At 44.4% G+C, this 17,500-nt stretch overlaps 1 protein-coding gene across 2 annotated transcripts in view; it reads right to left on the bottom strand.

The window, feature by feature from the left end:
- The window catches only part of LOC113660230 (plectin-like), a 59,066-nt gene that overhangs the window by 29,102 nt on the left and 12,464 nt on the right, over positions 1-17,500 (bottom strand). For both annotated transcript variants that reach the window (XM_047808362.1, XM_047808363.1), the window contains exons 9-11: positions 15,107-15,308; positions 9,355-9,478; positions 3,513-3,645 (exon numbers count right to left, since the gene is read on the bottom strand). In XM_047808362.1, coding sequence (XP_047664318.1) covers positions 3,513-3,645; positions 9,355-9,478; positions 15,107-15,308 — 459 coding nt within the window. The remainder of the gene's footprint in view (positions 1-3,512; positions 3,646-9,354; positions 9,479-15,106; positions 15,309-17,500) is intronic.

The raw sequence follows: 17,500 nt of genomic DNA, 5'->3' as shown, positions 1-17,500 counted from the left end.
ATGACATCATCATTATGGCCTAATAAACACACACACACACACACACACACACACACACACACACACACACACACACACACACACACACACATCACTACACTTTATCACACCGACTTAAAACAAATTAAAAATACACAAAAAGAGGATTCGTGAAGTAAAGGAATATTTTTCTCCCCAATAAACCTGAGAAATGATCCGATCACGTGTTTTTACCTCTCTGATACTGACAGGCGCTGTATTGAAGCCCCGCCTCTTCCCCCGTTCTCAGGAAATGATGTATAAAAGAATAACACTGGGAAAATCAGGAAATAATAAATATCACACGAGTCTAACGAACGACACTCGTAAAAGGAGCCGCCAGCTTTCCTCTGGATATGCGGTCGTGTCTGTGGAGATTTGTGTTCCTTCGTATGTCCTACAAGAGCGTTAGTGAGATCAGACTCTGATGTTCCGGTTCACGGCTCAGGTCACGACACTCGGGTTCTTCGCTACACACCATTCCAGAACCTACACACCATCATGGTCTTCATCATGGATGTAGGAACATGAACTGAAACAAGTAACTCACTTAGCCATTAGCTCTGCCTCTGAGCAGCGCTGAAAACTCCTAGTGGAAGGAAAAGAGGTGGTAAAGAGGCGGTAAAGAGGCAGTAAAGAGGAGGTGAAGAGGAGGTGAAGAGGAGGTAAAGAGGAGGTAAAGAGGTGGTAAAGAGGAGGTGAAGAGGAGGTAAAGAGGCGGTAAAGAGGTGGTAAAGAGGCGGTAAAGAGGAGGTAAAGAGGCGGTAAAGAGGTGGTAAAGAGGAGGTGAAGAGGAGGTAAAGAGGCGGTAAAGAGCAGGTAAAGAGGCGGTAAAGAGGAGGTAAAGAGGCGGTAAAACAGGTGGTAAAGAGGAGGTGGAGAGGAGGTAAAGAGGCGGTAAAACAGGTGGTAAAGAGGAGGTGGAGAGGAGGTAAAGAGGAAGTAAAGAGGCGGTAACGAGGAGATGAAGAGGAAATAAAGAGGAGGTAAAGAGGAGGTGAAGCGGAGGTAAAGAGGAGGTAAAGAGGAAGTGAAGAAGAGGTAAAGAGGAGGTGAAGAGGAGGTAAAGAGGCGGTAAAGAGGAGGTGAATAAGAGGTAAAGAGGAGGTGAAGAAGAGGTAAAGAGGTGGTAAAGAGGAGGTAACGAGGAGGTAATAAGGAGGTAAAGAGGCAGTAAAGAGGAGGTGAAGAGGTGATAAAGAGGCAGTAAAGAGGAGGTAAAGTGGAGGTAAAGAGGCAGTAAAGAGGAGGTAAAGAGGCGGTAAAGAGGAGGTAAAGAGGAGGAAGAGAGGAACCCAAAAAACTGTCATCTTTTGGATGGGAAAATTTGGGGGATGGAAAGTTTTTTGTCGAAAAGGGTTTAAGAGGCACCACAGAGTGATGTGATCAGTCTTCCTGTGTGTGTGTGTGTGTGTGTGTGTGTGTGCGCGCGCATTGCTCAGCGAAGCCTGGTCGTCTATCGATCCTGCAGAGGATCAGTATCTTTTCCCCACTGTGGCCACTGAATGGGACAAAAGTTCAATACGGAAAAATCGGCGGCTCATCCAGAGCTCACAAAAGCAATTTGTTATATGGATTTACTCTTACGGCCTCGACGCCTGCTGCTGTTTTTACTATTTAAAACCTTTGATCGGCCACACGGAGGTGCTTTATCTTTTTTTTCCGAGGATTCCTCACCGTGATTCGTTTGCGACATGGGCGGCAATTTTGCCTAAAATAAGCGTGGTTATGGATCATGTCTGGAATAAACGAGGAGTTAAACGGATGGAGCGAGTTCGACTGAGCCGTTTACTGCAGGATCCTGAGCTGAGCTTCATCTAGCTCACATCTGACAACTGTCCCATGAAGTTAAACACAAAGTCCAGGCGAAAAAAGAGAAGGAACTGTCCTTATTTTCCTCTTCTTTTAACCCGCAAATGAAAGGCCTTGGGCTTCTGCACACTGGAGTAGGTGTCAGTGTGAGGTGAAGGTGTGAGGGAGTTGATTAGCCTTCTGTCTCACTCTTTATTTCTGAGGTGATGGAGGACGCGGTTGATCAGAGCGCCGGGTGGTCGATATGACACCTGCCGTAATTAGCCCGAGCTCATCAGAGAGCAAACGACACATGAAAATGATCCCGATGTCGGGTATCAGTCGCGCTTAAGCTCCCTTCTGCTCCTCGGCTTTACTTCTGTAAAGCACACGGCATATTTAACCGCCTTACAGACCGAAGAGCGGCTGAATTATTCACCGTGCGGAGCAGAAGATGAAGAGGAAGTCGAGAGGAATTTAAATGATTTCAAAGAACCTCGCTCAGACCCGGATTAATTAAGTCTCCGGGCTTTTGTGAAGTTCCAACCTGACGCCCGTTATCCGACCTGATTCCCACGTACGAGGCGTTCTGAAATATTACAAGTCCAAATCCTGCTGTATTAGAACGAGGTGCCGCCCCACGATGCCGCGCGCTAACAGGCTTTGCCGACGTCGCCAACAGGAAAAACCCTGGCTGAGAGAGAGAAGGCAGAATCTTACGGTACAAACCACGAGCGTATGTCACACATGATAAAAGACGGATGGTTTGATCTGCAGACGTGTTTGGATCGAGCGTATAATCCGTAGATTTTCCGATCGTCACGTATGTAACGTAGTTCTAGTTTGACGCACTTGTGGAACAGACAAACCAGCGGTCAGAGCGAACGCTGTGTGTTTAAAGATGAACACAGTGTGATGCTCTATAATATACCACAATATTATTTTAGCTTGCGCTTTTAATATTGAACCTGTTAATGACACACTGACGCCAATATTGGCTTTATAAGGCCGAGATTTCACGTGTAGCTATATCATAAATATCGGCACCCCTGATGGTTTTCTGGTCTCTGTGCTTCATTCTGGGAGAGAACGGTGTTGAGTGGATGGATAAATAAATAAAAAATATTCGGGCACAGGCCCCGCATCCAAGACGTCTTGTGTGTGTGTGTGTGTGTGTGTGTGTGTGTGTGTGTGTGTGTGTGTGGGCTCTGAGAATGCTAGGCTTCAGACATGGCTGACCTTTGTGAAAAGTGTGAGAGCTGATTTTTCTGGCCTTTATGCCCGTTCATAGTGTGACACGTGTTGTGAGGGGCTAGAGGAAAGAAAGTGTGTGTGTGTGTGTGTGTGTGTGTGTGTGTGTGTGTGTGTGTGTGTGTGTGTGTGTGTGTGTGTGTGTGTGTGTGCATGTGTGTGAGAGAGAGAGAGAGAGAGAGAGAGAGAGAGAGCAAGAGGGAGGGAGAGAGAGAGAGAGACAGGGAGATAGAGAGTGAGTGTGTGAGAGAGAGAGAGAGAGAGAGAGAGATAGAGAGAGCGAGAGATAGAGAGAGAGAGAGAGTGAGAGAGAGAGAGAGTGAGAGAGAGAGTGAGAGAGACAGAGAGAGTGTGTGTGTGTGTGTGTGAGAGAGAGAGAGAGAGAGAGAGAGAGAGAGAGAGAGAGAGAGAGAGAGAGAGAGAGAAAGAGAGAGAGAGAGAGAGACACTAACCTGCTCTCTGGCCTCGTCCCTCTCTCCCGCCGCCACACAGACGAGTCTCCGCTGCAGCGCTGCATCTTCTCCAGCTTTCCTCACAGATCCCAGTAAAAGCTGGAGCTGGACCCGGAGCTGCTCTACAGTCCCCCTGTTACACACCAATAACACTTTGTACTGATAAACGCTTCTAACCATCCTGTACAGGCAGCATCAGCACTCTGATTCACTAAGCATGCTGATGTACACACAGTGAGTGCAAAAGTTTTCACACCTCCATGCTTTCTGAATGGGGAAACATTTGTACTCACTTTTACAACTTGGTTACAAATAACAGAATTCCGAGCGGTTATAAATAAAAACTGATCGTTCTGGAAGAATCGACAAAAAAACGGTTAGAAAAGTTTGATTATGATGACGTTACGATGTAAAAGATTTTTTTAAAAAACAATCTAAACTCCTAAAAAAAATGATCACAGCTCGGGCTACATGAAAAAAAAATCAAATTTGAACATTTCAATATTGTCTAATTGTATTATTTTATATGTGTTTTATTAATTTTTTTTATCATCTAGTAATCTTAATATTTCAGGACTAAGACTATCATAAATAAATAAAATAGATAAATCCTATCCTTGTGCCACAACGAAGACATTTAATAAAAAAAAAAAATAAAAAAAAAATACAAATAAAATCAACATTAAATGATAGCAGATATTAGAAAAGCCTTGAGATTCAGTGACAGAGAAAGTAAAAGTAAAGGTACAGAATAATTTTTACTATAAAATACACACACTTGATCTAATCTCTATCCCTGGGTGTGATTCTTTTTTTGAAGATTAATTATTAATTTTTTTTCTGTTAATAAATCACGATGGCGACAAATCGACAAATCGTGGCTGTTCGGTTGTAGTGAAAATAACCTCCCGTTTAATGCTGTTTTAGTTTCCGGTGACCAGAGATATGTATGTCATTAACATGAACGTTAAAGATAATAATTTATAAAACATAATGGTGTGTAAGCTGGTAAAATCACTGCTGTTCACGTGGCCCTCTGACTGGAGCACGAGAAATAAATCAAATCAAGCGCATTAAAACGAGAAAGCGAGCATGAAGCGGCTGGATTTCAGAAGTAAAACCGGTTTCCCTCCTTTTTTTTTTTTTTTTTTTAATATCTCAGAGGTCGTTTAAATCTCCGGGCGTGAGGGACAATGGGGCCCAGCGGCAGCAGGAAGCCTCCTTCCCAGGCCGGGAAGTGCGGCAGTAAAGAGGCAATCGATGAAGTGTCTATTTCTGCTCTGCCACAATGGGAACCGACTGCCGTGGCGAAAGGATCAATACGACAAATTATTACAATTTCCACAACCTCTACTGGACGTTCGGTGGGCTGCGAACATGCGCTCCTCTGCCTCTCGCCTGCATTAGTGCAGTCAAATACCACACGGCTGAGGAGAGTTAAATACACACGAGGCAAATGCCTATTCAACCACAATCGGGACGCTTAGTGCAGGGTAAAAGGTTAAATCGTAATGTACGAGTAATTGCAGGAGCAGAAACCGATCTAATTTTGTGTTCGGGAGCTAACTTTGGTCAGCGACGGTGAAAACCAGGGTGAAAAGGGGTTTAAATATCAAACTATATACATACTGTATAGTCACCCAATCTGGAGTGGGTTTCGTCTTCGGAGGTTTATTCGTACCTTATTTCCTCAAACAATAAATCCTGTTTCTAGTTAGGTTTAATGCCGTGGATCGTCTAAGACACGACTTTCTGTTCTCACCTACGGAACCTATAAGCGGTCCTTTATGTCACCAGCATTCATTCATTCATTCATTCATTCATTCATTCCCTACCGCTTATTTGAACTTCTCGGGTCACGGGGAGCCTGTGCCTATCTCAGGTGTCATCGGGCATCGAGGCAGGATACACCCTGGACGGAGTGCCAACCCATCACAGGGCACACACACACTCTCATTCACTCACACACACACACACTACGGACAATTTTCCAGAGATGCCAATCAACCTACCATGCATGTCTTTGGACCGGGGGAGGAAACCGGAGTACCCGGAGGAAACCCCCGAGGCACGGGGAGAACATGCAAACTCCACACACACAAGGCGGAGGCAGGAATCGAACCCCCGACCCTGGAGGTGTGAGGTGATCGTGCTAACCACTAAGCCACCGTGCCCCCGTCACCAGCATTAAGCAACTTAATAAAGAAAAAAAAAACACGGATCATTATTAGACTGGATATTTCTGCCGTATAAATCTCTGCGTATGAGCGGTTACTATGGAAACAATCCCATTAATTGGGTGCATTTGTTAGAAATGAATGATCGTGTTAATATAAACCTGTCGTTCACGTTACAGCTTTGAGCGCCGTCTGAGCCGATGTCCGCTGACCAATCGGCACGGAGAATATAGCCACTAATACGTGCCGCTTAACCAGCTTAACATATTTCCATCCCTGAATGTGTACTGGGGTTATTTATCCTGAGACAGAAAAGTCACTCCGTGTTTCACGTGAAGGACGTATAAATTTATTCTGGGGTAAATTTTAGCCACATTTCATTAATCCGAACCGATCGAGCGACAGGAGACACGAGGCTTCACGGGCTGAAAACAGAAAGCTGTAAAGGCGGATTTCACGAGACGACAGAAAGTTTACAGGGGGTAAACGATGGGGGTTTCCCAGACACAGCTGAAAGACATCTGGACTAATAATGGACATTTGTGCTCGGTGGGAGGACCCGGGACCCCGTCGAGCCACCTGTGGGTGCGCCATGTTAACAACTTCCAAAAAAACAGAAAAAAGTGAATGAAATTTCAAATAAAACTGATGAAGCCAGCCAGCAGGCGAAGATCAAACTAAATACTCCAAAGGGCAAAGCGCTAGTTACATGAGCACATGCTGGTTTGGAGCTGACGCACACGGTACACAGATTACACACAGATGCTGTTTAAACACACGAGGAAACACGCGGTAAGACACGCGGTAAGACACGCGGTAAGACAAACTACGCTTCTCCTGACGAACTACAACGCAACAGACAACTCCACCAACTATAGGTGGTCCTGGTGTCATGGGATTCATCCTGGAGGATGATGGAGCTACGCTGAAAAAAACTCCTATCAGGGACAATTGTGTGTTTGTTAGCGCAGGATTATAAATGACATCACAGCATTTTAGTTTATAGATCTTACTGTGTCTGGGTGTGTCAGTGGTTTTACATGGTTACTGTATCCAGGTGTGTCAGTGGTTTTACATTGTTACTGTAAGCGGGTGTGTCAGTGGTTTTACATGGTTACTGTATCCAGGTGTGTCAGTGGTTTTACATGGTTACTGTATCCAGGTGTGTCAGTGGTTTTACATTGTTACTGTAAGCGGGTGTGTCAGTGGTTTTACATTGTTACTGTATCTGACTGTATCCGGGTGTGTCAGTGGTTTTACATTGTTACTGTATCTGACTGTATCCAGGTGTGTCAGTGGTTTTACATTGTTACTGTATCCGGGTGTGTCAGTGGTTTTACATGGTTACTGTATCCAGGTGTGTCAGTGGTTTTACATTGTTACTGTATCCGGGTGTGTCAGTGGTTTTACATTGTTACTGTATCTGACTGTATCCAGGTGTGTCAGTGGTTTTACATTGCTACTGTATCCGGGTGTGTCAGTGGTTTTACATTGTTACTGTATCTGACTGTATCCAGGTGTGTCAGTGGTTTTACATTGTTACTGTATCCGGGTGTGTCAGTGGTTTTACATGGTTACTGTATCCAGGTGTGTCAGTGGTTTTACATGGTTACTGTATCTGACTGTATCCAGGTGTGTCAGTGGTTTTACATTGCTACTGTATCCGGGTGTGTCAGTGGTTTTACATTGTTACTGTATCTGACTGTATCCAGGTGTGTCAGTGGTTTTACATTGTTACTGTATCCGGGTGTGTCAGTGGTTTTACATTGTTACTGTATCCGGGTGTGTCAGTGGTTTTACATGGTTACTGTATCCAGGTGTGTCAGTGGTTTTACATTGTTACTGTATCCGGGTGTGTCAGTGGTTTTACATTGTTACTGTATCTGACTGTATCCGGGTGTGTCAGTGGTTTTACATTGTGACTGTATCTGACTGTATCCAGGTGTGTCAGTGGTTTTACATGGTTTCTGTATCCAGGTGTGTCAGTGGTTTTACATTGTGACTGTATCTGACTGTATCCAGGTGTGTCAGTGGTTTTACATGGTTACTGTATCCAGGCGTGTCAGTGGTTTTACATTGTGACTGTATCTGACTGTATCCAGGTGTGTCAGTGGTTTTACATGGTTACTGCATCTGGGTGTGTCAGTGGTTTTATATTGTTACTGTATCTGACTGTATCTGGGTGTGTCAGTGGTTTTATATTGTTACTGTATCTGCCTGTATCTGGGTGTGTCAGTGGTTTTATATTGTTATTGTATCTGACTGTATCCGGGTGTGTCAGTGGCTTTACATGGTTTTACATGGTTACTGTCCGGGTGTGTTTTACATTGTTACTGTATTTTACTGTATCCAGGTATGTCAGTGGTTTTAAATGGTTACTGTATCTGACTATATCCGTGTGTGTCAGTGGTTTTACATTGTTACTGTATCCAGGTGTGTCGGTGGTTTTACATTATTTCTGTATATGTGTGTGTCAGTGGTTTTACATGGTTATTGTATCCAGGTGTGTCAGTGGTTTTACATTATTACTGTATCTGGGTGTGTCAGTGGTTTTACATGGTTACTGTATCTGGGTGTCTCAGTGGTTTTACATTGTTACTGTATCTGACTGTATCCAGGTGTGTCAGTGGTTTTACATTGTTACTGTATCCGGGTGTGTCAGTGGTTTTACATTGTTACTGTATCTGACTGTATCCGGGTGTGTCAGTGGTTTTACATTGTTACTGTATCCGGGTGTGTCAGTGGTTTTACATTGTTACTGTATCTGACTGTATCCGGGTGTGTCAGTGGTTTTACATTGTTACTGCATCCAGGTGTGTCAGTGGTTTTACATTGTTACTGTATCTGGGTGTGTCAGTGGTTTTACATTGTTACTGTATCCAGGTGTGTCAGTGGTTTGACATTGTTACTGTATCCGGGTGTCTCAGTGGTTTTACATTGTTACTGTATCTGGGTGTGTCAGTGGTTTTACATTGTTACTGTATCCAGGTGTGTCAGTGGTTTGACATTGTTACTGTATCCGGGTGTCTCAGTGGTTTTACATTGTTACTGTATCTGGGTGTGTCAGTGGTTTTACATTGTTACTGTATCCGGGTGTGTCAGTGGTTTTACATGGTTACTGTATCCGTGTGTCAGTGGTTTTACATTGTTACTGTATCTGACTGTATCCAGGTGTGTCAGTGGTTTTACATTGTTACTGTATCTGACTGTATCCAGGTGTGTCAGTGGTTTTACATTGTTACTGTATCTTATGGTATCCGTGTGTCAGTGGTTTTACATTGTTACTGTATCTGACTGTATCCAGGTGTGTCAGTGGTTTTACATTGTTACTGTATCTGACTGTATCCAGGTGTGTCAGTGGTTTTACATTGTTACTGTATCTGACTGTATCCAGGTGTGTCAGTGGTTTTACACTGTTACTGTATCTGACTGTATCCAGGTGTGTCAGTGGTTTTACATTGTTACTGTATCTTACCGTATCCGTGTGTGTCAGTGGTTTTACATGGTTACTGTATCCAGGTGTGTAAGTGGTTTTACATGGTTACTGTATCCGTGTGTGTCAGTGGTTTTACATGGTTACTGTATCCAGGTGTGTAAGTGGTTTTACATGGTTACTGTATCCGGGTGTGTCAGTGGTTTTACATGGTTACTGTACAGTATCTTACTGTATCCAGGTGAATTGAGGGATGTCCTCTTTCGCTTCAGGATTGTCATTCAGCTGCTCTTCTGTGTTCCTGAGCAATGATGGTATGAAAACAGCGCCGTCTTCCCGCTCCAGTACAGCATCAGCTGAAGAAAAGGAGAAGAAAGGAAGGAGAGAAAGAGCAAAAAGAGCCCTTGATAAATACCCTTGACAAATTACTGTTTTATATTTAACCTATACGTTGTGTACATCTGTGTATATTATGACCTAATGGAAACGTATATACAGTATGTTCGTTTAGATCTGCGTATCAATCGTATCCCCTGTTTATTATTAGCCTTATTTTTGATCTTTTGTTAAAAACAACTAACTCAATAAGAAGAAATTGTAAAAAAAAAAAAAAAAAAAATGACTGGAGCTCAAATTCATCCAGAAATTCATCCAGTAATCTTTAATTTCAGTATTTTTAGCAGTGCTGTAAGACATCACACCGAGCCAGCAGTGTTATATTTCAGGACCAAGACTACAAATCATATCCTTGTGCCACAACGAAAACATTTTCCTTCACCAAAATGCTGTTTTGAAAAATTCTATATCATTATGATTTATATTTGTCCGTCCGCGCTCCTGCTATACGTCCTCAGCCTCCGTCCTTTTGTTGTCGCTTCCACAAAGCGGGAACAAATTCCGATCTCTGACGACAGATGGCACTCTTTACTTTGAACCTGAACTCAAACCATGATGAATACAGCTGAGCCCATGTACCCCCTCCCTCCTCCCCCTCCACCCTCCCTTCTCTCATACATCTATCATGAAAAAAAAAAAAAAAAAACCCACTGTTCTTCCTTTCCTATAGTGAATATATCGAGTGTGTGTTTAAAACGACTTGCTTTCGGACGGCACGCCGAAGCCGCGTCGTACCTTTACGTTTGATATAAAGTGAGGGATAATTTTTTTTTTTTTAAATAGATCTAATAAAACACAGACTCCGGTCAGAACTGAGTCTCAGACTATGGATTATTGAATGCAGAGATGATTGTGTTATTTTTGTAAGTAGAGCTCCCCTTAGTTTGAGCTGCTGAGTGTAATGGATCCGAGCACAGCAGAGCTTTAAGGGCTTTCAGTCTTCTTCTAAATAGTGTGTTATATACGGCTGGTAGGGAGGACTGCTGCTTAAAAGTGAATGCTAAAAATCCACGGTCAAACATGATTAATTTATAGCGTTACAGGGCCCAAACTGTTTAAATTGGAGCCGCAGGAAATTGAAGAGGCAACCGAAATCTCTAAATATTTAACCACGTACACACACAAAGCCTGAACGCGAGCCCACCTCAGCTAGATTACAGAACCTCAAGGTACAAAAAAAAAAAAAAAGTTGTTGTACATCTAAATAAATCGATAAGACGAGGTAGAGAGGTGCTTAAAATTCAGCTATGGCTAAGAAAAATAAATAAATTAAAATAAATAGTATATCCAAAGGTATCAATCCGATATAACCCCGTTAACACGGGCCGACCTGGGAGAGAGCCGAGAGTCGGCGGTGAACAATTAATCGTTGTCGGGGCACGTGGTCGGTTTGTTTATTTTGCTATGTGCAGGTAGGGTTGAGTTTAGAATGCTGGAAGTGATGGAATAATGTCTTCAGTGAAATATAAAAGCTGGAGGCTGAGAAAGAAAGGAGAGAGAGATAGAGAGTGAGAGAGAGAGAGAGAGAGAGAGAGAGAGAGAGAGAGAGAAATATGTTTAATTCTGGCCTTTTAAAGAAGAAAAAATAAGTGTGTGTGTGTGTGTGTGTGTGTGTGTGTGTGTGTGTGTGTGTGTGTGTGTGTGTGTGTGTGTGTGAGGAGGGTCCGGAGTAGACGCGTCGCTATAGGACGTGTCCGTTATCCTATAGGTGTCATCATAAGGGACGAGGCGGGAACTTTAAAAATTTGCATCATCTGGAGTTTTCCTGAGTTTTGAGCTCGACTTGATTCGAAGCCAGAGGCGCTCGCAGCTGCTGCCTTATTTACAATCCCTTTGGCAGACTTACAACTGCCCCGGGCTATAACACAGTGTACCTAATGTTCAAACTGGCAGGTAATCTTATGTCAAACATACTCCTTTGATATAAAGTGATCAATAGATTCTTGTAAAGAAGTAATTTCTCTGATGTTCCGACCCGAGGTTTTATTTTTACGACGATTCTTCATAATAATAGAATCCGTATCTTTTTCATTCAGCGCCTCCGAATAAAAAGTAAAAAAAAAAACAACAAAAAAAAACACAACACAAACCCCCCCCCCCCCCCCAAAAAAAAACCAGAAGGTGCGTTTGTAGAATAGATAGCAATAAAGAGAACCTAGAAATTGTGTGTTTAGATGTTTCCTGAGTACAACAATTTTTCGATCGATACTCTGTGTAACACAATTATCTGTAGTAATCTAGCTGTATTGGAAAAGAGTTTCCTCGGGTCCACTCCCGGGTTTTCAGGCGGAGAGATCTCACTGATAATTCCATCATCTTTAAAATGTATACCTCTCAGAGAAAGGGATAGGATGTCAGTGCTCGCTCTGAGGGCGGCGTTTCGGAGCAAAAAGGAATGAAAATTTATGGCCTACTGTATTACTCTGTATGAGCATCGAGAGCCGTTTGTTCATCGAGATTTTTTTTGTGTGTGTGTGTGTGCAGAAAAGAACCGCGCAAATCTGATCGAGAAGTAAAGCCGTGCATCGAAAAAGAAAAGAAAAAAAAAAAGTGTGTGTGTGTGTGTGTGTGTGTGTGTGTGTGTGTGTGTGTGTGAGTGTGTATCCCCTGGATTTTGATCATTCAGCACACCCAGCCTTCACCTCTCGCACTATAACGTTTCCATTTTTCACTTTTCTCTGCATTAGCAGCATTTGCATTTAAACATTTTAACACTATTTCTAAGGATTCTTCAATTATTTTGCCATGTATCATTTTCCAGAAATGGAAAACCTCCGCGACCCCGGCCTCGTAAATCATGTCGCTGCCAGCCAATCGGTGCTCGGCTCTCTTCTGCGGGGACGGACGCGGGAGCCGCTGCATTAAGTTATATTCCGGTGCATAATGCATTATTCCTCCTCATCTTTTTTTCCAGCAACGGAGCTGCGTATAACAGCAAAAAAAATAAACACCTCGAGCAGCCGTGGTGCAGGTCACCGAGGCCAGATTGTGTGCGGCGGAGACTGACGGAACGAAGGAATGGTGTACATCACGCTACGTAGGTCGTGTATTTGCAAGAAGAAAAAAAAATCTTAGAGAGCGGAAGAGAAATAATAACCGCTAAGTTTAAGTGGGCAACGCTGCACGAAGGCGAACAGCTCCGTCCTTCATCGATTGGCCCTAGGACAACGGTGACGTCGGAGCAGAAGTGTATAAGGGGGAAACACAAAGCATGGCAAGGAGCTCTGTTCTCTTAAGCACTCCATTCATCCATGCCAAGGGCTCGGCTGAGTGGCTGAAGCGCAAGACGCTCTCTTAACCCCCCGTTGTCGAAGGCTGCAAGGGTTCCTTCACAGGTCGCTCTCGTTTTTAGTCTGTCTGTCTTTATACGGTTCAATCGGCCACTTGAACTCGTGGTTTTCGGAACATCTTCTATTTTAGAACTTTGCGTGTTTTTCCGCAGACCTCCAAAAATAAATAAATAAATAAATAAATAACATAAAAATTCTAATGAAACCCATCACTTATGCACGGTCAACACCGACTCCAATCAAATCCCACGGATACCTTTTTTACATTTTAAGCACCCTCGGAAATCAATATGCAGCGCCGCTCGCGAGTCGACTTTAATGTTACGGAACGAAAGGATGGATAGATGTGCGTCTGTGAAACTGTTGCCTTGACACCCGGGAACGAAGTCGCTAAGCTCTTCTTTGGAAATCTTAGATACGACGCCTTCCCCGGCAACCTCGGGGTCTCATCCAGGGAAAGATTTTTGGAGGTAAAATGTGTGTGTGTGTGTGTGTGTTTTTAAAAAAATCCTCGTCCTTGTGCGGCTTTTAAAAATTGAACATTTTTGAAAAAAATCTCCCAAAGCTAGCACCCAGGCGGCTGGCGTGTTTAGCCGCGTGTGGGAGCTAGAAGGTAATGAGAAGGCGAGGGTGCCAGGTGAGGCCGCGGAAACTCGGCATGCTTCAGAATCAGATCATAACCGGTACGGCGAGGACAAAGGGAGGGGAGGGGGACAGATAACTCCTGATAATTAAAGCGCTCGGGCTGGAGGGCTGTGTGTGTGTGTGTGTGTGTGTGTGTGTGTGTGTGTGTGTGTGTGTGTGTGTGTGTGTGTGTGTGTGTTGCAGGATGATCTCTGCCTGTCGCCTGCTAAGGATGGCCACGTTAATTCTTAATGAGACATTCCAGGCTGCGTAACAACACTGTGCGCATGAACAACAAAGGCCTCCCAGACTGCAAATGAGGAGTTCTCTACAGACAGCCAAGCCAGGCAGCACAGCACCGCATCATTACCTCTCACACACACACATACACATACACACACACAAAACCATCATTAAGGTGAGCTACAGTTCCTGTACGTGTGTATCGAACATGTACAGCCAAGCGGGGGCATGTCAGCTTCAGCTAAAGCAAACACACAAAGCCAGACGCACAGCAGGGTGAAACATGTGCATCCTAAACCTGACATGCCCTAAAGTAACCTCTGCAGCCCGGATAACAGTAAATATATCCCAGTCGAACCTGACTTACTTACTCACACGCCACTTTCCAAACTAACAGACAAGTCGAGCGCGAGCGACTGCAATCCTCCCACCGCTGTTGCAATCGACGCTCGCAACATATTTATAGGACTCCGACGAACGGGGTTCTTTCTTCCGCTGGAGCTCTGCACCGTCTTCCGGCATGTTCTACCTGTACAAATCCCGTCCCGTGTCCTGGCGACCCTGTGCACTGTCCCTTCATTCCAGGGTACAACAACGATGCAGACCAGTGAGTAGCCTTAGGGTCAGTTAGTGTTTGCGTTTGTGGTAAATACACCAGAAACACGTACGCTTCGGTAATACGACACCCTGAACGTTTCCGCTCAATAGACGCATGGAAGCGACTTGAAAAGCTTCTGGATTAATACTGGATTGTGCTATTGCGTGTTCATTAAGAGTCGATTGTTAGCTAGCGGTTTAATGACCTGTCCCGATACCCACCTGGTTAACTGTAACTGTGCTAGTCATTTAAAGTCACCATGACAACATCGAGCTGGTTTAAGACGTTTAACTTCGAGTTCTCTTTACGTTTATACCGTATGCTGATGACTAGCGGAAACGCTTCGTAGACCTTATCTGTATTAACCGATTAACATACTGGGATGATCTGATGTCTGATTCTTCTACATCCTGATCGGTTCTACTGCTGGTTTATTGTGCGGTTCTTTACGTTCTGACTGTAGAGAACTTTTTTCTTTCGATATGGTTTAGTTTGATGAACGCAGGCTCGGGTGTAGATGTGAGGAAAATGTAAATAATGGCAGGAAATAAGACTGCTGATGTGTCAGGGGCGAGGGGGTGGACAGTGTAACAGGCAGTGTGTCAGACTGTGTGTGTGTGTGTGTATGTCTGTGTGTTTTGTATGCAGAGTGGTGTCAGGCCATCGCACCAGACTGACTTCATTAGCAAGCCGCTTAACGAGGCACGCCAATCAGGCTGTGATGTAGTGATCACACAAACAGAGTGCCAACACACACACACACACACACACACACACACACACACACACACACACACACACACATATAGGATAATAACGTGGTAGTATCTAACCTGTCTCTGTGAAAATAGAGAGAAGCTGCTGAAGTTGAAGACCCAGTTGCTTGAGCTCATATCTCATGACCTGGTTCTCCTTTTCCTTCTGGTTCTTCTCCTCGGTCACTTTCCACAGCTTGTCATGGACCTTCTGCAGTTCTTCGTTTCTGGTTCGGAGAGTCAGACACGTGTTCTGCAGCTCGGCCACTTCCTTCTGGACCTGAGAGGAACGGCAAGAGGAGCATCGTCACCCACATGATCGACACTTTTTACTCCGTGTTCAGTGAGTGTCATCCAGCTGCGGACCTACGGTACAGATCGAGCTCCATGGTGGATGAAACGGTTAAGCAGCTCTGGTTAGGTTCTAATTTTTGTTGATCAGGCTCTAGCTTAGGTTCTTAGATCTTAGCTTTGGAGACCAGTCTGAAAGGAAACAGGTGGAGGAGCAAACCAGAGAGTCCTACAGGCTGCGTCTCTTCTCCTGAGCTCTACTTCACGAGTTTTCCAGGACGTTCCGATTCAGAGACCTGTTCTGCATAGCTGCAGCTGATTGGACATGGCTATGGTTTCCTCTTAGATCCTTAAATGCTTCCGCTGCGGTTAGCAAACGCACACAAAATAAAAAAAAGGAATTACACCCTGGGTCCACTTCTGTCTGGAATTTGCATCTGTCTCCATTATTATTTAATTATCTTAATTGTATGTGACCGTGCGGCTCATTATCGGACTCGTCTATGCGTGATCATGTTAATTCGAGCCTCTTAACGCGGCCCTGTTATTCAGAACCTTGACTGTGTGCCGACGGCTACTGATGAGACCTGACAACAACAACAACAACAAAAGAAAGAAAGCAAATGGCCCACTGGGGGCTTGTTCTCACACCAGAACACATGTCTACTGCCGGCTGAATGAGAGCCTATTATTTCACCTCAGGTGCTAATGAATGGGTGGTTCTTTTCACTGGCATCGTTCCACACCTCCATTCTCCGGCAGGCCGCCGATCGCCCGCTCCTCTCATTTGAATATTTAGCGTCCTTTCATGGCGTAATTGGAGTCAATCGCATTGACTTGGCACGTTTTGTTAAAATTAATCCCGGCTCTAAAGCCGGAGCGAACGACGGCCTACAAAAGCCTGCTGATGTACCGAACAAAAAAACTTTTAATGCCGGGTTCGGCTGGAGAAGGCGTGTCCGGGCCGTGACTTAATAATCCGGCGGGTTCGTACGGATAACTCGAGCTAATAATCTGCTCCGGTCGAGTCCGGTGTGCAGGAGCTACAGGAACTCTGGTGATACCAAACTGTATGTAACAGTGTGTGTGTATTCGTGCAAAGCAAAGTGCACTAGGATTTACAAAAGCTTCGTTACGTGTAAAGCGAAACTCTGTCGGGTTCAAACACACCGACGGACAAATCTGATAGGTCGCTTATCGTTAGGTTACAGAAACAAATTAAAATAAACTGAAGGCTTTAGGGGTCACGGTGGCTTAGTGGTTAGCACGTTCACCTCACACCGCCAGGGTCGGGGGTTCGATTCCCGCCTCCGCCTTGTGTGTGTGTGTGGAGTTTGCATGTTCTCCCCGTGCCTCGGGGGTTTCCTCCGGCTACTCCGGTTTCCTCCTCCGATCCAAAGACATGCATGGTAGGTTGATTGGCATCTCTGGAAAATTGTCTATAGTGTGTGTGAGTTTGTGAGTGAATGAGAGTGTGTGTGTGCCCCGTGATGGGTTGGCACTCCATCCAGGGTGTATCCTGCCTCGATGCCCGATGATGCCTGAGATAGGCACAGGCTCCCCGTGACCCGAGAAGTTCGGATAAAGCGGTAGAGAATGAGTGAGTGAGTGAGTGAGTGAGTGAGTGAGTGAAGGCTTTAGTTCCATTGAATAACGGAGCAAAAAACGTTGCCTTCATACTAACTCGTGGCGTTTTGCATTGATTTTCGTTCTCAATTGATTTTCATGGACAAAGTTAGTTATTATTCATGTGTCTGTTATTTCATCACAGTCGGATCTAATCACTTTATCTAGCTGCTTATTTGTTGCTGTGACGTACCGAGCGGATACCTAATGAATATCCGTAGCCGTATTCGGATTGAAACCTGAAGTGGGCGTGGCCTAAATCATGAGGTTTGGACAGTTTCTCAGCCACCGAATCAGCACGACCCGGACCGGGACGTCCCTAAAGACGAGCGAACAGACTTTAACTGGTTCTTTTATGCTAACGAACGTTGTCTTTCTTTGTAGCACGAGCTTTACTTTATATCCGATGGCTCATGATATCCTCTTCAGTCTTTCTGGTGTAATTATATTACTATGCGTACTCACTAACAGTCAGAGACTTAGTAGTCTTAGTAAAAAGACGTATAAAGCCTATCACCGGCTCTTTTATTAATTTCAGACGTACGATCGACTCAA

The sequence above is a fragment of the Tachysurus fulvidraco genome, chromosome 25 (genome assembly GCF_022655615.1).
Source record: "Tachysurus fulvidraco isolate hzauxx_2018 chromosome 25, HZAU_PFXX_2.0, whole genome shotgun sequence".
In the NCBI taxonomy this organism is placed as follows: Eukaryota; Metazoa; Chordata; class Actinopteri; order Siluriformes; family Bagridae; genus Tachysurus; species Tachysurus fulvidraco.
This window is presented reverse-complemented; position numbering and strand designations above follow the sequence as displayed.